This window comes from Pipistrellus kuhlii, unplaced genomic scaffold (assembly GCF_014108245.1).
Source record: "Pipistrellus kuhlii isolate mPipKuh1 unplaced genomic scaffold, mPipKuh1.p scaffold_m20_p_2, whole genome shotgun sequence".
Lineage (NCBI taxonomy): Eukaryota > Metazoa > Chordata > Mammalia > Chiroptera > Vespertilionidae > Pipistrellus > Pipistrellus kuhlii.
In genome coordinates, this window is record NW_023425515.1 from 19,796,179 (window position 1) to 19,819,357 (window position 23,179).

At 37.7% G+C, this 23,179-nt stretch overlaps 1 protein-coding gene across 2 annotated transcripts in view; it reads right to left on the reverse strand.

The window, feature by feature from the left end:
* The window catches only part of KPNA4 (karyopherin subunit alpha 4), a 48,446-nt gene that overhangs the window by 19,603 nt on the left and 5,664 nt on the right, over positions 1 to 23,179 (reverse strand). For both annotated transcript variants that reach the window (XM_036447323.2, XM_045583646.1), the window contains exons 2-11: positions 17,230 to 17,274; positions 16,298 to 16,387; positions 16,160 to 16,189; positions 16,013 to 16,065; positions 10,232 to 10,327; positions 9,637 to 9,722; positions 7,494 to 7,580; positions 4,773 to 4,942; positions 4,628 to 4,672; positions 1,037 to 1,168 (exon numbers count right to left, since the gene is read on the reverse strand). In XM_036447323.2, the coding sequence (XP_036303216.1) occupies positions 1,037 to 1,168; positions 4,628 to 4,672; positions 4,773 to 4,942; positions 7,494 to 7,580; positions 9,637 to 9,722; positions 10,232 to 10,327; positions 16,013 to 16,065; positions 16,160 to 16,189; positions 16,298 to 16,387; positions 17,230 to 17,274 (834 nt within the window). The remainder of the gene's footprint in view (positions 1 to 1,036; positions 1,169 to 4,627; positions 4,673 to 4,772; positions 4,943 to 7,493; positions 7,581 to 9,636; positions 9,723 to 10,231; positions 10,328 to 16,012; positions 16,066 to 16,159; positions 16,190 to 16,297; positions 16,388 to 17,229; positions 17,275 to 23,179) is intronic.

A 23,179-nucleotide genomic window follows, 5' to 3' on the forward strand; every position in this document is an offset into this window, starting at 1 on the left:
ACCGAGACAAATCATTATTAAAATTCCAAGAGCAAAAGACAAAGAAAGAATATTAAAAGAAGCAAGAGCAAAGAAGGTAGTAACCTATAAAGGAGCACCTATACGATTGTCAGCTGACTTCTCAACAGAAACCATGCAGGCCAGAAGGGAATGGCAAGAAATATTCAAGGTGATGAATAGCAAGAACCTTCAGCCAAAAATAATCTACCCAGCAAAGCTATCACTCAGAATCGAAGGTCAGATAAAGAGCTTCACTAATAAAAAAAAGCTAAAGGAGTTCATCACCACCAAACCAGAATTATATGAATTGCTGAAGGGGGTTCTTTCAGAAGAGAAAGTAAACAAAGATAAAAATTATGAACAACAAATACATAACTATCAACAAGTGAATCTAAAAACCAAGGAAATTAAAAAAATCTGATGAACAATATTAACCGTTGAATATAATAGAATCAGAGGTATGGAAGGGGAGTGAACTGACGATTCTTGGGGAAAAGGGGAGAGGGGGGCGTGGGAAGAGACTGAACATAAACTGTGCACCTATGGATGAGGACAATGGGGAGAGGGGAAAGGGCAGAGGGTGGGGTGGGAACCTGGTGAAGGAGAGCAATGGTGGGGGGGTGGGGGAAGGAACATTTGTAATAATATGAACAATAAAAACTTACTAAAAAAATAAAAAAATGAAAAAATAAAAGTTTAATACCTCAAAAATAAATAAATAAATAAAAAGTTTATACTTTTAGCTCTTACACTTAGGTATTTGATCGATTTTAAGCTATTTTTAAAATATGGTATAAAATAGGGGTTCAACTTAATTCTTTCACATGGAATATCTAGTAGTTTCACCATCATTTATTGAATTAATTTTATTTGCTCATTGGATTTTCTTGACACCCTTGTGTCAAAAAATCAATTGATCATATATGTATGGGCTTATTTTTGGACTCCTGATTAGATTTCATTGTCCATTTCTGAAGTCATGCTTAAGCAATTAGTGGGTAAGAAAAACTTATACTTTTATCAACAACAAACTCACCTGAACTTTCACTTCCTGGTGGCTGAGCAGAGGAACCAAATGAGGGACTATTCCAGAGTCTATTACCATCTGTATCTGTTCATTGCCAGCATCAGTAAGGTAAGAGAGGGCCCAGACCGTATCTACCAGTATCTAATGAAAATGAAAATTTAAATTGCCTTTAAGTATCTTCTCATTTTAATAATTTAACCATTCAGACTAATTTACAATTGTTCTATAAATGTCTTTTTCTCTCATCTCAACTCATTGGAATTTATTATACTAAATATTAGCATTTATGAATATTTGTATTAAGCATGTACATCTTTAAGCCATATTCATAATGTTTAGGTTAATTAAGAATCTATCACAATTTAGTATCTAACCTTAATTCATTAGGATAAAAACACACTACATAGCACATGAAATAGGAGAAAAAAAGAAATTCTCTTTCCAAATGCCCAGACTGAGGGATAAATACAAGGACACCGTAGTAAATGTTTTAAAAAAAACAAACATACATTCTAGGTAAAAAAACAAAACAAAACAAAAAAAACACCCAAAAAACATAATTTACACAAGCTACCAAAACTACTTAACTTTGCTTTCAAAGCCTTTCTAAATATGGACTCTGTCAAAAGACATGCCAGAGAAGTTAGAAACCTTTTAAATTCTAAAGCAATGTTGTTTAAAACATCCAGAAGCTCCTAGGAGGAGGAAACATCACTTTGCTATTGCTCCTTTCAGGAATTTAAGAAGTTCTATGGATATTTTTAATATAAAAAGAAGATACCAAATGAGAAAATTCATACACATAAAGTGGTATTAAAATATGTGAAACAATGAAACTTCAACTTACAAATGTAACTTTTTTTTTCCTGGAGTACCAACATATGCTAAAATTTGTTTATTTTTGTTTTATTAATCCTCAGCTGAGAATATCTCTTCCCCTATACCCCCGTTGGTTTTTAGAGAGAGTGGGAGGGGAGAGAGAAACAGAGAAACACGCTATGAAAGAGACACATTGATTGGTTGCCTCCCAAATGTGCTCCAATCAGTGCCAGAGATCAAGCCTCAACTGAGGTACCTGCCCTTGACTGGAATCAAACTCTCAATCCCTAGGGCTGATGCTCTCATTAATGGCCAAAATTTTAGAGAGATAGTAGGGAGAGGAAGAGAAAGACAGAAAGCTAGGGCCGAATTTTTCCTTTTTAAATATTTTATTGATATTTTATAGAGAGGAAGAGAGAGAGGGATAGAGAGTTAGAAACATCGATGAGAGAGAAACATCAATCAGCTGCCTCTTGCACACCTGCTACTGAGGATGTGCCCGCAACCAAGGTACATGCCCTTGACCCGAATAGAACACAGGACCTTTCAGTCCGCAGGCTGACGCTCTATCCACTGAGCCAAACCTGTTTTGGCCAAAATTTTTTTATAAGCAAATATTTCAAGTTAATTGTGCATGACTGTATATAAAATTTAGATTGATTTTTGTAAAAGGCCCAATAGTGTCTAACCAATGTAGCTCAATGGTTGAGTATCAACCCATACACGAAGGGGTCATTGGTTCGACTCCCTGAAAGGCACATGCCTGGGTTTCAAGCTTGATCCCCAGTGGGAGGTGTGCAGAAGGCAGCCGAAGGATTGATGTTTCTCTTTCATTGATGTTTCTATTTTTCTCTCCCTCTCAAATCAATAAAAATATACTTAAAAAGAATCCTAAACTATGTGGAGCTAAAAAAAAAACATATAAAAAGATCATATTCATCTAATGAGTTTTGTACATTATGTTACTGCTTGATGCAGTATACATCATACCTGTGTATTTATTTTTTAAACAATTTTTTAAAAATTAAAAAAAATATATTTTTTATTTTTATTTTTATTTTTTACAGAGAGGAAGGGAGAGGGAGAGTTAGAAACATCGATGAGAGAGAAATATCAATCAGCTGCCTCCTGCACAGCCCCTACTAGGGATGTGTTCACAACCAAGGTACATGCCCTTGATCGGAATCGAACTTGGGACCCGTCATGCCACTGAGCCCAATCCACTGAGCCAAACCGGTTAGGGCATACCTGTGTTTTTAAAGAACCACACAATTTCCTGACTGTTACTATGCATTTAATCCACATGATTTCCTTGATCTATTACATACAATGCTAGCTTTTCTAACACAATGAAAGCTACACTGGCTTTATCAGCAGTTAGGACTGTTCTCCACCTCATTCATACTTCCTGAGTTGCTTTTTCCTTTAACATCTGTATTAATAAGAATGAGTAAGATATATCTGTTATGTTTAAAATCTAGTCTGCACTGATTTTTTTCCTTATTGTCTGGATTTCAAGTTATCTCTATACCAAGTGAAACCATTTCCAAGATCACTGTAAGTGGAGAAAGAGTAAAAATAAAATTGAAGAGCAAAGAATGTCCACGATTTGGCATATGTATAGAGGAAAACAAAGTCATGCAAAAAGGCACAAACATTTTTCTTTTAAACTTAAAAAACTTGTTTAATGATTTATTAACGACTTATTTAGATCCTCTTTCAAGTTTTTGTTTCTGTTGTTTTTTGTTGTTAATTTTCACCTGAATATATTTTTTCCCTTGATTTTTAGAGAGAGTGGAAAAGAGGGGGGGAGACAGAGAAAAAAAAACAAAACATTGACATGCAGTCCAGGGATTGAGCCTGCAACTGAGATACATGTCCTTGACTGGAATAGAATCCGGGACCCTTCAGGCTGCAGGCCAATGCTCTATCCCCTGAGCCAAACCGGCTAGGGCTCTTTTTATCTTTCAAAAAACAAAAACAGCCCTAGCTAGTTTGGTTCAGTGGTTAGAGCATTGGCCTAAGGACTGAAGGGTCCCGGGTTCGATTCTGATAAGGGCATGTATCCCCAGTAGGCTCAATCCCCAGTAGGGGGTGTGCAGGAAGCAGCCAATCAATGATTCTTTCTCATCACTGATGTTTCTATCTCTCTCTCCCTCTCCCTTCCTCTCTGAAATCAATAAAAATATTTTTAAAAATTGGGCATATGTATTCTCTTATTGGTCAAGCTATCAAAATGAGATTCCATAAAAAGCTCATGAACATGCCGAAACCGGTTTGGCTCAGTGGTAGAGCGTCGGTCTGCGGACTGAAGGGTCCCCGGTTCGATTCCGGTCAGGGGCATGTACGTTAGTTGCGGGCACATCCCCAGCAGGGGGTGTGCAAGAGGCAGCTGATCGATGTTTCTCTCTCATCGACGTTTCTATAATAGCTCTCTATCTCTCTCCCTTCCTCTCTGTAAAAATCAATAAAATATATTAAAAAAAAAAAAGCTTATGAACAAATTGAAGAACTTCCAATGTAACTTTTATAACACTAATATACATATGTATATACTTGATTTCTGAGACCAAATAACAATTAGTCTTGATTTTTTTTTTACTAAAATTAAATTTAGTGATGTAAGTAAACACAGAGTATAAAAATGGCAAATTATGTATTTTAACTCTTGAATGGAAAAATCTGATAGAATAAACTGACATGATGTCCAATGTAACATTTTCTTCCCTATCTCACATGTATCCATACACACACATAAAAATATATGAAGCATTTACTCACATTTACATCTGTGTGATGAATTAAAACACAAAGAGCTGGAAGAATCTGAAGAGAAAAATACACAAATTTAAAAATACAGATAGATAAAAACATACACATAATATTTACCTCAGTTTGAAAATTAAAACAGAAAGCACTTGTTTACCTCCTGAATGGTTTCCATTGGGGGTGGTGGGTCTTTGTGCCGACATAAGTTGACCATAACCCAAGTAACATTTCTTAAGAATGTTATAGGAATAGATGGACTTATGAAGGAAAGTAAAGGTTTCACAACTCCAAGACTTATGACATAATCTCTACACTGTGGCCCATCACCTGTAAGAAGGATTTAGTAATTCAATAAAATAAGTTGACAATAAACAATTCAAAAAATAAAGCACTAAGTTCAATATGCTGCATTTTAATTAGTTGTACTATTTAGTTTTATATAAAAGTTCTAGATAATAATAACCAAACTCTCATATTTAGGTCTTTGAGCCAAGAGAAGCAATATAAGATACTAAATTTTTTTATGAAAAAAATATTACATATTCAGGGTTATAAGCTGTTCCACCTATAAAACGTTTTTATGCTATCTGAACGTTAGAAGCCTAAGGGTACCATAAAATACTTTTCGAACAGAGAATGGTTGCTTCTATCTTTTCTTTCAATGGCAATCTCAGTTTACAAACTTTCATGTAATAAAAAGATATACATCAATACTACTGGAGAGGAAATATTTGTACAATTTATACTGATGATCCAATATCAAAGCAGTGAGAGTAATAACTATAAATTATACTCCATGATAGGTTTTTGAATTTGAGTGAAGTGTAGGATCAAGTTAAAAAACAATCTTTGAGCATCAGAATTGTCTAATTATTTTTCCTACATTATTTATTAGAATAAACCTGAAAGTATGATAATCATGTCCAACATTTAATGAGACCGTCCATAACAGGAGTGGAGAATGTCTGGCACTGGACCATGACATCATTTGGTCTGGCCCTGCCTAGGCATTAGGGGTGAGTTAATTAAATGTTTGACCAAATATAACAAGTTAATTTTTAAGTTGATAATTCTGTATAGCCTGTGAATGATGTTATAAATGTCCAAATGGCCCTTGGTCTATAAGCTCTAGATTATCTCCTATATACTGATTTCATTATGAGAGTAGATAACATTATTATAATGTACTAAAATCTACTAGGTGTACCAGTTAATAAAGGCGGATTTTATAATCAAAGAAAACAATAATTTCAAGAGAAACATCAAAAGTGCTTTATCCGAAGTAATGTCCATCACTATTAGCTACATACTTCCCGCATCCTTCAGGTAATTTATGGATAGCCTCCCAATAGAACGTTGGGAGGCAAACCATTCAGAGACCCAATTTTTCACTTCTTCATACGTTTTGAAGTGCTGCTCAGAAAGTGCATGTGCCATCAATAGGAACAAGTGGTAATCTGAAGGAGCAAGGTCTGGTGAATACAGCGAGTGGGTTAATACTTCCCAGGCAAGATCTTTTAATGCGTCTTTAACTGAGTTTGAAGTGTGTGGTGGTGCATCATCATGAAGCAAAATTACTCTGCCGTGTCTTCTGGCACAGTCTTGTTGTTTTACGATCAAAGCGTGGTTAAAATTGATTATTTGCTATTGGTAATGATCAATATTAACGGTTTCACCTGGTTTTAGAAGCTCATAATACACCATACCTTCCTGATCTCACCAAATGCAGAGCATTGTCTTCTTTCCAAAGTGATATGGCTTTGCAGTAGATGTAGACGGTTGACCTGGATCAACCCATAATTTCGTGCATTTGGGATTCTCAAAATAAACCTACTTTTTATCACCAGTCATAATTCCATGCAAAAAAAGACTTTCTTTTATGCCATTGAAGGAACATTTTCCCGATGACTTTTCGGTTTTTCATTTGTCTTTCGTTCAGTTGATGTAGCACCCATTTTCCTTCCTTTAAAATCTTTCCTATTGCTTGTAAACGATCAGAAATTGTTTGCTGTGCAACATTTAATTTTTCTGCAAGTTGTTTTTGAGTTTGACATGCATCTTCATCCAATAATGCTTGCAATTGTTGGTCTTCAAACTTTTTCGGTTGACCTGGACATTCTTTTGTCTTTCACATCGAAAACATCAATTTTAAAGCATTTAAATCAGTATTCATAAGTATTTTGAGATGGAGCATGTTCACCATAAGCTTCCCAAAATATACAATAATTTTTTTCTTCAAAATAATGCGTTAAAACTTTCCACAAATGCTTTCTTTTTGGCACGAAATTTGCCATTTTTAAGCGTAAAAATATATATGATGTTAACACTTTCAGCAGATTTGACATATCAAGTTTTGAAGCTTGTCGTCAATAAAACAAAATAGCATACACATCAAAATGCATATATTTCAACATATGTATAACTCCATCTATTGAAAAAAAATCCACATTAACTGGTACACCTAGTACAAGAGATATAAAAATTTTAATTGAAAACTCTTAAAACTGATATCATGAAGAAAAAATTTTAAGTTTTGCTTATTCCTTTTTATTACATACTTTCTATGACAGAAGGGAGAGCTAAGAAAATGGACCACAACATAATAAAGGAGCAGAAAAAGATCTAAATTATATACATATTTCATAATTTTCAAATAACTAAATATTGACTAACATGCCAAAATATGTCTTCATAAGCAGCAAAAATATTCATTTTGTTTACTATCAGTTTATACTTAAATAGCTTTAATTTCTGTAAACTATTTCATAAAAATTAATACTGATCCAGACCAACTATTTTTTCTTTTCAATTACTAATGTTATTTTCATTACATAGTATATGATAACAATGGCTGGATTATAATATATTTAAGACAAACCTATGATATTTCCCAATGCCCACACTGCTTGCTCACAGACATTTTGATGGGGTGAATGAAGAAGCCTTAGGAAAAGTGGCACAGCATCTGAAGAAGGAAATCATAAGAGCAGTTAAGTCTAAACAGTTATACGTCAATTATATTTCCAATAAAATTGGGAAACGGTTGAAGATACTATAATTTAAACCAAAAATCAATCTTTTTCCCCCCCCTAAAACCTCAAAAGAAACTTATCTAAAATATACTTTTATTACATGATTTTCATTATAATAGCAGCAGCGGAAAATTTTGACCAGCAGATTGCTTAGTTAGCATTAAAAGGGCAGTTTTAACATGCAGACAAATATAAAATTAAGCTGGTAAGATTTCATTCACAATTAAACTTGGATTTAATTCCAATTTTAAGGTTAATTCCTTATAGATTAACATTATCTTCAAATTAAAAAAACAAGAGTCCAATTGTTAGGGTAACTTATGAATTATATCACGAGTCTTTAGACCACATGTGTCAAACACAAGGCCCGCGGGCCAAATCCGTCCCGCCAGGCCTTGCAATGTGGCCTGCACCGCGCTGTCATCACTGCACTCCGCTGCGGTTCCATCACAATGACAGTTTATGACTGTTCAGTAAACCATTCGGCCCGCGATTTAGGCTGGATTTTAGATTTTGGCCCCTTCTCTGATTGAGTTCGACACCCCTACTTTAGACAGACCAGCAATTCCTGTGCCACGAGACTTTGATTCAGATACTGACTCTGTTGCTTAATAACAAGGGTGGGAAACATATAGAAAGGTTTGTATCTGAACAGAATAGTGCATTGAACAAATGATTGTTTACTGGTACAAGACATCAAAGTTACATACTTAAGTTGGTCTACTTCAAATATCTTAAGTATTACTGAAGAGCTATCCTATATAATAATCCTATATAATAAAGAGGTACTATGCAAATAGACCACAACTTCAATACACAAAATGGCCACCCCCATGTGGTCAAAGATGGCTGCCCCAATGTAAACACAAGATGGCCAGTAGGGGAGGGCAGTTAAGGGTGACCAGGCCAGCAGAGGAGGGCAGTTGAGAGGGATCAGGTCTGCAAAGGAGAGCAGCTGTAGGTGATCAGGCCTGCAGGGGAGAGCAGTTGGGAGGGGGGGGGGAAGGCCTGCAGGGGAGGGCAGTTAGGGGTGACCAGGCCTGCAGGGGAGGGCAGTTAGGGGCAACTTGGCCAGCAGGGGAGCAGTTAGGCATCCATCAGGCCGGCAGGGGAGTGGCTAGGGGGTGATCAGACTGGCAGGCAGAAGCAGTTGGGGTCAATCAGGCAGGCAAATGATTGGGAGCTAGCAGTCCTGGATTTAGGTCCAGTGGGATCAGGCCTAAATGGGCAATCCCTTGAGGGGTACCAGATTGGAGAGGGCGTAGGCTGGGCTGAGGGACATACCCCAGTCCCCCATGTATCAATTTCGTGCACGGGGCCTCTAGTTATTTTATAATATATTTTAGAGGCCTGGTGCACAGATTCATTCACTGGTGGGGTCCCTCAACCTGGCTTGTGGGGATCAGGGCTGGGGAGGGACCATGGGAGGGCTTCAGGGTATGTCTGGCCCATCCTGCCCAGTCCTAATCAACCATACTGGACCCCAGCAGCAAGCTAACCTACTGGTTGGTGTCTGCACCCTGGTGGTCAGTGCTCATCATAGCAACAAGTCAAACAAATGGTAGGACAATTAGCATACTGGGCTTTTATTATATAGGACTAGAAGCCTGATGCACCAAGCTTCGTGCTAGAATGGGCCTTCCTTTCCCTGGCTGCTGGCACCACCTTTCCACTCTGGCCCAGCCATTGAGCCACCTCTTTTGGCTCTAGCCCTGCCTTCCCATGCTGCACAGAGGCCTTGGGAGACAGGGGGGTGGGGCAGAACACCTGTGTCACCGCCATGGTGACAATTCCTGCGGCCCCCAGTAGCTTGGCGCCTGTGTATGCAAATGAACTGCCATTTTTGGTGGGTTAATTTGCATACTCACTCTTTGGCTGTGAGCTTAGCAGAGATATGGTCAATTTACACATTTGTCTATTATTAGGTAACATAGCTCTATTCTTATTAATAGAGTCACTACTTATTTTGTCTGTTAAAAATCAACTTACTGGATTGAACTACTGCTTGAGTTTGTTCAGAGGTTCCAGATGCAATATTTGTCAAAGCCCATGCAGCTTCAAACTGTAAAGAAGGACTACAAAAAAACCAAATAATTAAAAAAGAATTATTGTATGTATCAAATATCAATCAACCATTCCTCCCTTATAGAGCATTATAAAAGCATTGAATATTTTGTTTAAAAGGTGTCTATGCATCTAGAACTTCTTTTAAATCTCTATTTAAAATTTCCCTTCAGTATAAAAAGCATATAACCTACTCACATGATTTTATTTCTTAGTAAGAATTTCTTACTAAGATACCAACACATTACAACACAAAGAGTGTTCTCAAGGACCTATCTGGCCAAACTATTTCTTGCCAATTTTCAAAGCTTAAAAGTTGTATGCATCATTTTCAAATTCTTCTTTGGCCTCTACCTTCATCTCTTGGTATAAATACCTTGCATTGTTTTTCACGTTGGCTTTTCAACTCCATCTCATAACCCTTTTCTTTAAAGATCAACTAGTAATTTCCTAATTACTAGGAAATCTTATCTTCTGTAAAGAATACATCCTAAATTATTTGTTAAAATAATGTACTTACTTGTCATCTCTTTCAAGACAATGGACTAAAATAGGCAATATTCCAGATTTTATTAAGTCATCAATTGGTGGATTTCGATCACTGGACAAAAGCTTCCTATAAGAGATGTACATATTCGTGAAATTTAATCACACAAAATTAAAGTTCATATTTGATATTGATTTCAGTAAATGTGATTATCTGGTACAAATACTTGCTCTGAAAGTTACTTTAAAAATTTATAATGCAACCGTTTCTGTATTAGAATATTAATTCATAAATATATAAATTATTATTAGGAAAAATGGTAGTCATAACCACTTTACCTTTTATTAGTATAGTAATATTATTCCCATAATAAAATCCTAAATATGACAACTAGATGTTTTAAGTATTACCTTGGCAATTTTTTTTATTTTTAGAATATATTTTTATTGTTTTTTTTTTTTCTTTTCTTTTTTAAAGAGAGTAAGGGAAGGGATAAAGAGTTGAAAACATCAATGAGAGAGAAAAATCAATCAGCTGCTTCCTGCACACCCCCCACTGGAAATGTGCCCACAACCAAGGCACATGTCCCTGATTGGAATTGAACCTGGGACCCTTCAGTCTGCAGGCCAACTCTCTAGCCACTGAGCCAAACTAGTCAGGGCTAACTTTGCAATTTTGAGGTCAGAGAAAAAAAAGTGGGCAGACTCCTTCACCATGTCCTTGACCTTGCCAAGGAAAGTCACCAAAATACCACAGAATATTCAAACCATGACATAATAGAAGATAAAAAACAAAAACATGTAGATTGCTGGTACAAGTTTATAGCTGATATTAGTGTCTAATATTTCATCTTACTGCATACACCAAATGAAATGTCATGTAAGATCTAACTTCTCATCAAAGTAACTAAAGTGAAGTAAGTATAGCAATACAAGAAAAATACCCAAAGAGAGAGAAACCAAGATGGCGGCATAGGGTAGACACCCGAATGCAGCCTACCACAACAAATTTGAATTTAGAACTGAAAAACAGGGGAGGCATTGCCCTGAAGCGCCAGACGGCTGGCTGAGAGGAGGCTCTGCCATCTGGGAAGGAGAGAGAAGGCACGCTGAACCTCAGGAACTGTGAAGGTACGGAGAACTGTGTGCGCGAAAAGGCGCTGGCTTAATCCCGGTGCTGAGAGGAAGGGCCGGACGGAGATTGCTGCTGGCTTACTCCCTGCACGCAGAGAGGGCGGGCCGGGCTGGGTTCGCTACTGGCTTACTCCTGGCTTGGAGAGGGCAAACAGCTAACGTGGCTGGCTTTCTTGTCCGAGAGGAAAACAGAATCATCCTATTGCTCTGATAAACGGCCCCAGACAGGGAGAGGCCAGACTGTCAGGCAGTGGGCAGAGATCTCTTGGAGGTGTGTGAAGCCAGAGGCCATTACTGCGGGACTTGGGGAGGAGCCGAAGGGAAAACAAAGTTTGTCTGCACCAACCTGAGACTCCGCCCTACCTGTGGCTGAGCACAGAAGCTCTCCCAGAGGCTGGCTTTCTCTAAGGAGGGACTTGCAGGAATCCAAAGCTTGTCTGCACCTTTACCAAAGAGGTGCGCGCGCGCGCGCGCGCCTACAACCAATCTTCCAAAACTCTCCACGAACAGGACTTTTCTAAGGCGAGACTGACAGGGAACCAAAGATTGTCTGCGCCACCCTGAGACCCCACCCTATTCAAGCAGAGTACAGAAACCCTCCTAGCTGAGACACTGCTGATTCTCACAGCCAATTGGCTTGGAGATCAACGCTTCCCAGTGATACCAACAATAAGCAAGGCTTAACAACAAGACTGCACACACAGCCCACAAAGGGCTACACCAAGACTGTCCACTGCAGGTAACTGGGAAGGCTGTGCTACTGGGCTCTACCAGAACACCTAGCACACAAAGCTATTCCATCAAATCAGGGAAACAACTAAAATGCAGACAAGAAGGAGGACACAAAGGAAGGAGATGGAGGAAAAGAAAAGATTGGACATTGAGTTCAAAACTACAGTTATAAGGTTATTCAACAATATCCTAAAAAAGGCCGATAAAATAAATGAGACTTATGAGGATATGAAAAGGGAGCAACCAGAAATAATAAGGGATCAACAAGAAATGAAGAAAACATTGTCTGAAATAAAAAATATTATACAAAGTCCTAAAAACAGACTGGAAGATAGCAAGAATCAAGACAAAGTTTTAGAACACAAAGAGCCAGAGGACACTCCTCTGCAGAAGGGAGAAGATAAGAGAATCCAGAAAGTTGAAGATAGTGTAAGAAACCTCTGGGACAATTTCAAGCGAACCAACATCAGAATTATGGGGATTCCAGAAGAGAGAGAGCAAGATACCGAAAGAGTACTAGAAGAAATAGTGACAGAAAACTTCCCCCACCTGGGGAAAGAAATACTTACAAGTCCAGGAAGCCCGCAGAATCCCAAACAAAAGGAATCCAAGGAGGACCACACCAAGACATATCATAATTAAAATTCCAAGAGCAAAAGACAAAGAGAGAATATTAAAAGCAGCAAGAGAAAAGCAGGTAGTGACCTATAAAGGAGCACCCATAAGATTGTCAGCTGATTTCTCAACAGAAACCATGCAGGCCAGACAGGAATGGCAAGAAATATTCAAGGTGATGAACAACAAGAACCTACAGCCAAAAATAATCTACCCAGCAAAGCTATCACTCAGAATCAAAGGACAGATAAAGAGCTTCACAAATAAAAAAAAGCTAAAAGAATTCATCACCACCAAACCAGAATTATATGAATTGCTGAAGGGGGTTCTTTCAGAAGAGGAAGAAGATAAAGATAAAAATTATGATCAACAAATACGTAGCTATCAACAAGTGAATCTAAAAACCAAGGGAATTTAAAAATCTGATGAATAATATTAACTGGTGAATATAATAGAATCAGAGGTATGGAAGGGGAGTGGACTGACAATTCTCAGGGAAAAGGGGAGTGGGGTGCGGGAAGAGACTGAACAAAAACTGTGCACCTATGGATGAGGACAATGGGGGATGGGGAAAGGACAGAGGGTGGGGTGGGAACCTGGTGAAGGGGAGCAATTGAGGGGGGAAAGAGGATCACATTTGTAATAATCTGAACAATAAAAATTTATTTAAAAAAAAAAATACCCAAAGAGATACTGGAGATACTAAGGTGAACAAGACAGACACATCCTTGCTCTTACGAAGCTTAGAGGGTAAAACAACAAAACTTGGTGTTTATTTACACATGAGATAGACTGTAGGTTTAGCTGATTTAAGTGCTCAATTTGTCCTAACCCAAATCTTTACCCATTTGAATACTATGCACTACTATATAAATGCAGTGTTTTAAGAAAGCTTACTGAGATCATCCCCCTGTATATATACCAAATGATGGCTACTTAATGTAAACTCCTAAGCTCAGTTCTCTGTCCCACCACTTCTATTGCATTTCCAAGCCTTTTTCCTCTTCTCTGCACTTGGAATGCCCTTTTCTGTCTATTTAAAACCTATGTAAACAAAGTCCATTTTAAGTTCTATGTTTTCATAATATCCTCTCTGAATTCTAAATTCTCTGAATTACTAAAAGCATATTTACGTAGCATACACTTAGTTTCGCCTTCCTAATTAGGCTCCCAACCTCTTATAGGGCAAAAATTATGCCACATGCAGTATTTTCCATAACACATGGCACATAGCACAAAGTAGAAAATAACCCAGTCATTCTTAGTTCAAATTCTACTTCATTGAAGACATTCTCTAAAAAAATAAATAAATAAATATAAAGATAGATAGATTGATTCAGAGAGAAAAGGGGAAAGTGGGAGAAATAGAAACACCAATGGTGAGTCACTGATCCGCTGCCTTCTGTATGCCGCCCTACTGTAGGTTGAGCCTGCAACCTGGGCATATGCCCTGTTTGGGAATTGAACTGTGACCTACTGGTTCATAAGTAGATGCTCACTGCCTGGGCTCATTGAAGACATTCTTTAGCAGAAACTGCCTTTTATCTTTGCATAATAGTACAAATAATATCTGAAAAATAGTCATAAAATCAATTTTATGCCAGTCTTGATCTGTGCTAAGGTACCAGCAGTTTTACTCAGTTGCCCTTGCAATATCAATGTAAATGTTAACACAGTGAAAAGAGGCAAACAAAGTCTTAGAATTATTGTGAAAATAGGCTTGATCTTGTATACCCCTTGAAGTTGTCTCAGGATCTCTTAGGGAGATTGAGAATCCCTGCCATTATCTTATAGAACTCATATTGAGACTATAAAATAATCAATTCAGACAATGGTGAGCATAATGTATCAATTTCTTAATCATTCTTCCTTTAAACATTAATTTTATGTTTTGAGGTGTGAAAATCTCTAATTTTCTTCCTAAAAAACTAAGTCCTCTCTAAGAAGTTCTGTTACCTGTAGTGGGCTACACACTGTATTTGTATAATTTTGCCATCTGTTCTAGGTAATTTAAAGTGAATATAAAAGATCCTGGCTGGATAGGTCAGTTGGTTAGCATGTTGTTCCTAAATGCCAAGGTTTTGGGTTCAATCTCTGGTCAAGGCACATACAAGAAGCATATAATGAATACATAAATAAGTGTAACAAGTCAATGTGTGTGTTCTTTTCCTCTCTTTCTTTAATATCAATAAGTAAAAATTAAAAATAAAGTATTACAAAGTAGAAAAAGTCTACAAAGGGTTTTATGCACAAAGTAAGATATTGGATGGATCTATGAAACCTTTTTCCACTTTAAAATTCTCAAAGTAGGATCAATTTCTTGCTTAACTCTGACCTACTACTAATGAATTCGTGCATGGGTGAGGTTCCTCCCAGCCAATGGGAGTCATCTCATCCAATCCCTATCAGGGCGGATTGAGGGGTGGGGGTTGGGGGAGGAGGAGGGACTGCAGGAGTTTAGCTAGCTGAGGAGGGACCATGGGAAGTTGGCTGTGGGAGCACACTGATCCCAGGGTGGTCAGTGCACATCACAGCCACAGGCTGGTTGTCCAGTTTTAACAGTCACTTAGGCTTTTATGTCTATAGATATACAAAGCAAACACTATGATATAACCACATCTTCCCCAAATTATTAACTATGAGAGCACAGGTCTTACAACAGAAATATTTTAGTATTCTTACTGGAAAGAGACTAGGAGTCTTTGTAGTTCTAAATCTTAATGTCTTCTTGCCTATATACTGCTGCATTAAGCTTATAACTTAATTTGTTATTTGATCAGTCTGAGGACTATGAGAAGAATTACCTACATGGGCAGGATCTGAACAATCTAAGTTTTTATTAAATTAAACCTATAATCAGTAAAAGGTAAAGCTTTTTTTTTTTTTTTTTTTAATTGATTTTGTACAGAGAGGAAGGGAGAGAGATAGAGCTAGAAACATTGATGAGAGTCATTGAACAGCTGCCTCTTGCACACCCCCTACTGGGGATATGCCCGCAACCAAGGTACATGCCTTTGACCAGAATCGAACCCAGGTCCCTTCAGTCTCCAAGCCGATGCTCTATCCATTGAGCCAAACCGGTTTCGGCACGGTAAAGCTTTTAAGTAATGTTTTCCAATGGTCTACAGCAATAACCCATCAAATCAACTTTTCCCTATCATCTGTACATATTAAGTACACTAAAGTTCAGTGTATTTGTGAGTTTAAAACATTGCTACCAACTTTAATATTCTAAACCAGAGACTAATTTGAAAATTAATAGTTGGTTTATGACTGATTCTATATTATTTGCCATCAAAGTTAAATGAGTGTATATCCTCAAAATTTAACTTACCTAGCAGCTTGAACTGCACTTAATTGAATTCCTTGGTTATCACTTGAAGCATTCTATAAAAACAAACAAACAGTTTTGATGTACATAAACAGTAATTAGCTAAGTCCAAGAAATGTAATGAAGAGAGGAAATAACAACTCAACTTACTTGAACAATAGCTTCTAGAGAGGTATTTTGCTGGAAAAAATTAAAGTGAAAACTAAGTTAGAAAATCACCTTAAAATTCCATATTTATATAAAATATTTCACTGGTAGTTTTAAGTAACCAGGATAACAATAACTTACCACTCTATAATCACCATCTATATCAGAGTCTTCACAGATATCTTCATGTGGTACATTCCTCCTCTTTAAGAGATGTTCATCTCTTTTATTCTTAAAAAAAAAAAAAAAAAAAGTAACTTTAAAGAAAGCTAAATACTTTCATACAAAGATTAGGGTATTCTGTGTCTACAAAGTGAAATATTAAGTGCCTTTTATAAGTAAAATGCAAATGTAGAAAATAAAACCAAATTGTGAATTAAACACTTAAGCAACTCTAATTTGAGACCCGAACCCCAAATATTACGTTTTTAATAAATAGTGAACTATGTAAAAACAAAGTAAAGAACAAAAAAACTGATTACAAAAGTGTGTACAGTTTAAGCCAGAACCAAACATACATATTTATTTAAAAGTACTAAACCATTTTATACATCATCTGGGAGCTTCTCTTTACCGCCTAAAAAAAAAAAGTCAAAGCAAAAGTTGGGCAGTTCAAAAATCAGACAAAAATCAACATTGCCTTACAAAAATCAAGGGCCACTTGAATTTCACTTAAAATGTTTGGGACAAATTAAAAAAATACATTTTCAACTACTTTAACACTTGAAAAGTTGATGAAATTTATAAATAACAAGTTCCTTTCAGGGTGTAACTGCTATTTTAAATAAATTATTTAGTATAACTACTAGTATACTCATGACTTATAACTTATATAAACCACTAAAAATTACAGAAGGAAAAAACCATCTGATAAGTAGTTTCTGGTTTTTTGATAGTGGTCAAGTTGTATTTTGCCAACTTCAAAAGCTTGCCAAATTTAGTCAAAATCTTTCGGTTTTCAAAAGAAAAAGAAATGTTCAGCTCAAGAGATTTACATACAGTTGATATCTTCTATACCTACTGTAATGTTATTACAACGATGCTTACAAGTACCAAATAATAATCAGACTTACCTTCCTTAATTCAACTACAACTTCATTTCGTTGTCTTCTCATAGTCTACAAAAATAAAATAAAAAATATTTTAAAAAATTCATTTCAAATTTCATCCACAGAAAATCACCACTAACATTCTGATGTGCATCTCATCTTTTCTTTGTCATGTATGTACCTGTAATATACATATTATATGAAAAATTTCTATCTTTAGTTCACATCCATTTTCTCAATTAACAATCTCTTTGAAATTATTAATAGATCTATAATAATGGATATGTCAAATTTTTAAAACTATAACATAAGTCCATCCAGTCTCTCTTTCTAAATATAAACAGATTTATTATGATTCTGACACACTTATCTATATTATTCTTCACCTCATTTGTAGATTTTAGAGATCTTTCATGGTGATATACACAGATCAATTTCATTCTTCCCAATGACCACAATAATTATTCTATCAGGTACTATAACAATTCTTATATTTTTTAACATGCTTTTCTCATTTTAAAGTCATCTAACACATGGATATATGTTCACTATAAAACATTTACATATTCAAGAACAATACAAGTTCAAGCTCTTTCTATAGATGGGTTCGCCTTATTCTTTCTAAAGATTGCATATATCAAAACATATTAAGTGGAAAGAGTAAGTCACAAATTCATACTTAGGTGTCTAAAAAGTATCTCAAACTTACGTCCAAAACTGAACTTTTGACCTTTAACAAACATATGTAGTCTATCTTATCTCAGATAGTTTATATATGGAATAAGTTTTTTTAAAAAATTAAAAGCCTTTGTATTTTTATAAGCCTTATGCTACTGTTTAAAAGTTTGATCTATCCAACATTACAGATTTATTAATTACGTCAAAGAAAATTTAAGCATATGGCAATTCTATCCTTCCAGTTGCACAGATCAAAAATCTATGAGCCATCCTGGATTCTTCTTTTTCCTCCACACATTAGATCTGTAAGCAAATCCTATTGGTTCAACTTTTAAAATTTATCTGAAATCTTTGTGCATTGGGCTTCTAGTACAAATATAAAGCCCAAGACAGAATTTGGAAAAATTAAAACAGTAGCTGAGTCGAAACCGGTTTGGCTCAGTGGTAGAGCGTCTGTCTGTGGACTGAAAGGTCTCAGGTTCGATTCTGGTCAAGGACATGTACATTGGTTGCGGGCACATCCCCAGTAGGGGGTGTGCAAGAGGCAGCTGGTCGATGTTTCTCTCTCACTGACGTTTCTAACTAACTCTCCCTCTCCCTTCCTCTCTGTAAAAAAAAAAATCAATAAAATATATTAAAAACAAACAAAACAAAACAGAAAAAAAAGTAGCTGAGTTAGTATCTGGCAGAACAGTATAGAGAAGATACATGATTTCCTATCACCTACCTGAAATATCTTATATAATAAAGAGGTAATATGCAAATTGACCCTCATGGCAACACACAGCAGAGGCAGGGTTCCCATAAGGAGCCTTAACAGGCGGTCAGCAAGGACCTGAGGCTGCATGGTGCCGGGCTGGGCGCCCTGAGGCTGTGGGGCTTGATGGGGAACCTGAAGCTACACCAAGTCTGGCGGGGCTTGACAGGGGACCTCAAGGTGCGCCCTCCACCCTGGTCCGGGGGACCCCAGGTTGCGCCCCCTGCCGAGTGAGGCTTGACAAGGGTGTGGCTGGCTGCGTCTGGATCTCACCCAATAGGGGTAGGGTTGGCCAGGTCTCCCGTAATTTTGAGGCTTGTGTGGATGGGGTGGGGACTTGACTCTGGATCTTGAGGCATGCCCCAGACTCTGACAGGAGGAAGATTTTCATATACATTTTACTAATTTTCTTTCATCTCTGACACTTCTATTATAGAGAAAGGGAAAATAGCAATATTAAAATACTAAAGGCCCGGTGCACAAAATTTGTGCAGAGGGGTGGGGGGGATGTCCCTCAGCCCAGCCTGCACCCTCTCCAATCTGGGACTCCTTGAGGGATGCCTAACTGCCCGTCCAGGTAGGATCAGACCTACACAGGCAGTTGGACATCACTCTCACAATCCAGGACTATTGGCTCCCAACGGCTTGCCTGTCTGCCTTTCTGATTGCCCCTAACTGCTTCTGCCTGCCAGCCTGATCACCCTGTAATTACTCCCTTGACAGCCTGATAGATGCTTAACTGCTCCCCTGCCAGCCTGATTGCCCCTAACTGCCCTCCCCTGCAGGCCTGGGTCCCCCCAACTGCCCTTCCTTATAGGCCCGTACCCCCCAACTCCCCTCCTCTGCCAGCTTGATCACCCCCAACTGCCCTCCCTTGCAGGCCTGGTTCCTCCCCTGCAGGCCATCTTGTGATGGCTATCTTGTGTCCACATGGGGGCAGCCATCTTGTGTGTTGCGGTGACAATCAATTTGTATATTACTCTTTTATTAGATAGGATAGAGGCCTGGTGCATGGTGGGGTCAGCTGGTTTGCCCTGAAGGGTGTCCCGGACCAGGGTGATGGTTCCCTTGGGGTGCAGGGTGGCCTGCGCGAGGGGCCTGTGGTGGTTTGCAGGCCAGCCACGTCCCCTGATGACCCAAGAGGATACCCTGGTATCTGGGATTTATCTTCAATTGAAACTTTTGTAACCTTGAGTGGAGGCTAGGGCAGGCCAGGGCGGGCAGAAAGCTTGGCTTCATCGATTGCCGGGGAAATCCAAGCCTCCTGCTTGCTCAGTGGCGGCAGCCATCTTGGTTGGGGTTAATTTGCATACTCACTCCTGATTGGCTGGTAGGCGTGGGTTATGGTGTCACAGAGGTATGGTCAATTTGCACATTACTCTTATTAGATAAGATTTCCTCTAATTCCCTTTTAATGTGCAGGAATTTCATGCACTGGGCCACTAGTTTTTTTTAAAAATATATTTTATTGACTTTTTACAGAGAGTAAGAGAAAGGGATAGAGCAGGGGTCTTCAAACTACGGCCCGCGGGCCACATGCGGCCCGCAGAGGAGTCTGATCCGGCCTGCCAGGTTTTTTGGGCAGTGAGCGCAGTCGAGGTGTTACAGTAGGAATTAGTAGTTCATATAGTCCGGCCCTCCAGCTCTCTGAGGGACTGTGATCTGGCCCCCACTTTAAAAAGTTTGAGGACGCCTGGGATAGAGAGTTAGAAACATTGATAAGGGAGAATCGTTATCAGCTGTGTCTTTCACACCCCCATGGGAGATGTGCCCGCAACCAAGGTACATGCCCTTGACTGGAATCGAACCCGGGACCTTTCAGTCCATAGCTGATGCTCTATCCACTGAGCCAAACCGGTTTCGGCCTATTAGTTGTTAATAATGCGAGAATTGGTTCCTTAATTTTCCTAAGGCCCCATCTTTATTTGACCTAGTATGAGTGTGTTCCTTGCATCCTCAAAAACTTCATCAAAGCAAGTACCCAATATGGTGGAATTTTAATTTTCTAGATACTGAAAATAAACATTACTATTAAGCTTTTCTAATATCATATAGCAAATGAGATGCAATCCTAGTTCTTTGAACATCCTTTCCTTTCAAATTTGAGGTACACTCAGGTTAGTAAGGCAACTCTTGCTCACAGTGGTTGAATATCCCCTACAGGATCAATTTAGAGCAGTAATCTGAGAAAACTTGACCTGCCAGAAAGTAAACTCCATGAAAACAGGATTTAGCCCATGTTATTTCTTGTTCCATCCTGACTACTTACAACAGAACCTCGGACACAGAAGCTGAACAATGAATTCAATACAGGAAAGAGTGGATGAAGAAGTTAGGAAAAAGAGTTGCCAAAAGTTCCCCTGTGACCTCTGATAGAAAGTTGTCACAGCCTCTACTTATTTCACTTCATTACGTTTTGTGGTGTTTTCTTTTTTTAAACATACAACTTTATTGAGATTTAATTCACACACTATACAATTCACCCATTTAAAGTGTACATTTCTGTGGTTTTTAGTATGTGTAAAAACTTGCACATCAATCTTCACCATAAAAAGCCCCATATCTATTAGCAGTCACTCCCTATCTCCCTGTCCCAGGTACTGGCAACCACTAATCTACTTTCTCTATATGCCTAATATGCAAAGTATCCCTCAGGAGTTTGACTGACAGGGAGTTCAATCACTTTCTATGACGTGCGCTGACCACCAGGGAGCGGGACAGAAAGCATAAAAGCCCTGGCCGGCACCCACGAGGGACCCTACCAGTGCACAGCTCTGGGCCTCTAGTTACAGAATAAGTGATCTTTTGTGATTGGCAAAATGTTTTCAAGATTCATCCATGTTGTTGCAAAAAGCAGTATTTCCTCTTATGGCAGAATAATATTCCTTCGTATGGATGTGTCACATTTTGTTTACACATTCATCAGATGATGGACATTTGGGCTGTTTCCTTGTTTTGGCTATAATGCATAAGACGCTTATAAGATTGAGAGAAATGACAATATAATTAAAAGCATATACAAGAGGTACTCAGTTCCCTTCAATCCCATTTCTCTGTTTCAAGAATAAGCCAGCAAGTACCAAAATCAACATTCAAGGTTAGATTTCACAAGCTCTCATTGTTATTATTGGCTTAAAGTAGATGAATGCTGCTCAAGTAAACATTTAAAATATTTTAAGGATCCACAAACACTATCAGGTATTAGGAATCAATGTTTAAAAACTACTTACACATTTTTTCTAGTTTCATTCTTTAAAGCTAAATCACACCTATAATTCTTCTAATCTTGTATATTCATTTGACATACTAGTGACTATGGAAGCCACCTTGTTAACTCATAAGAAATTTTCAATGAAGCAATTCTGAAATTGGCTGCCTTGTAAACTAGGAAAACTGGCAGGAAGCATAAAAACAATAATTTAATTTTGAACTATATTTCTATCAGATATTTCATAGTGTCACATGCTTGGACTATTATATGAAAAATTAGACAGTAGTTATTTTAAGTATAGTAAATATGTTCCAAGAGTAGTGATGAGAAAGGTCAGTCTCTAAAAGTTAACAAGACTTAATAGCTTAACAATGCTTTTCACTCTGTACAACTTAACAAATCACCAAGGCCATTTTTAAACAAAACAGCTGATTAATTTATTAAACTCCTGGCAACCAAGAAACTATATTTTTTTTAAGTTCAAGCTGACTTCATATTTTATGTTGTGTGGACAATCAAGTTTCTAGTACTTTAATATTCTTTTGTATTCAGGATGAGTTTTTTTTTTTCTTAAAGCTGTGTGTTTATAAGATCTAATTATTATCGCCCTAATTTGATAGTCGGCCTGCAGACTGAAGGGTCCCAGGTTTAATTCTGGTCAAGGGCACGAACGTGGTTGTAGGCACATCCCCAGTAGGTGTGCTGGAGGCAGCTGATCGATGTTTCTCTCTCATTGATGTTTCTTAACTCTCTATCCCTCTCCCTTCTTCTCTGTAAAAAATCAATGAAATATATATTTTTAAAAAGACCTAATTATTCTTTGGACATTAATTTATGTTCTATTTAAACTTTCATAACAGGATACTAGAGAATTCCCTCTACTTTCACAACATAAACTAGATGTGCCCTGGCCTGTGTGGCTGTTAGTTAGAGCTTGTCCTGTGCACTGCACACCGAAGATTTGATTCCGGGTCAGTTGTGTTTTTCTCTCTGAATCAATTAAAAACATATCTCCAGGTAAGGATAAAAAACAAAACCAACACTCTCCCCTCGTCATCCTCCCTCTCCCCCACCCCCCAAACACAACTAGATGAGTTTAATTTGCTTTATCCTGACAAATTTTTTATTTGAAGTTTGGTCACTACCCATTTCCTATGTTGCATTGTGCATATCATTCCTGTAGTTACTGTTCTCAAACTAATAATGATAACCCTCTACATTAAAGAAGCCAAGCAAAACTGGATATAATCTGACAGTTCCTGTAAATTATTTTAAATGGATTCTGACATATGCCTTGTTTGCTGCTTTTGTTCCTCAAGAAGTTAGCA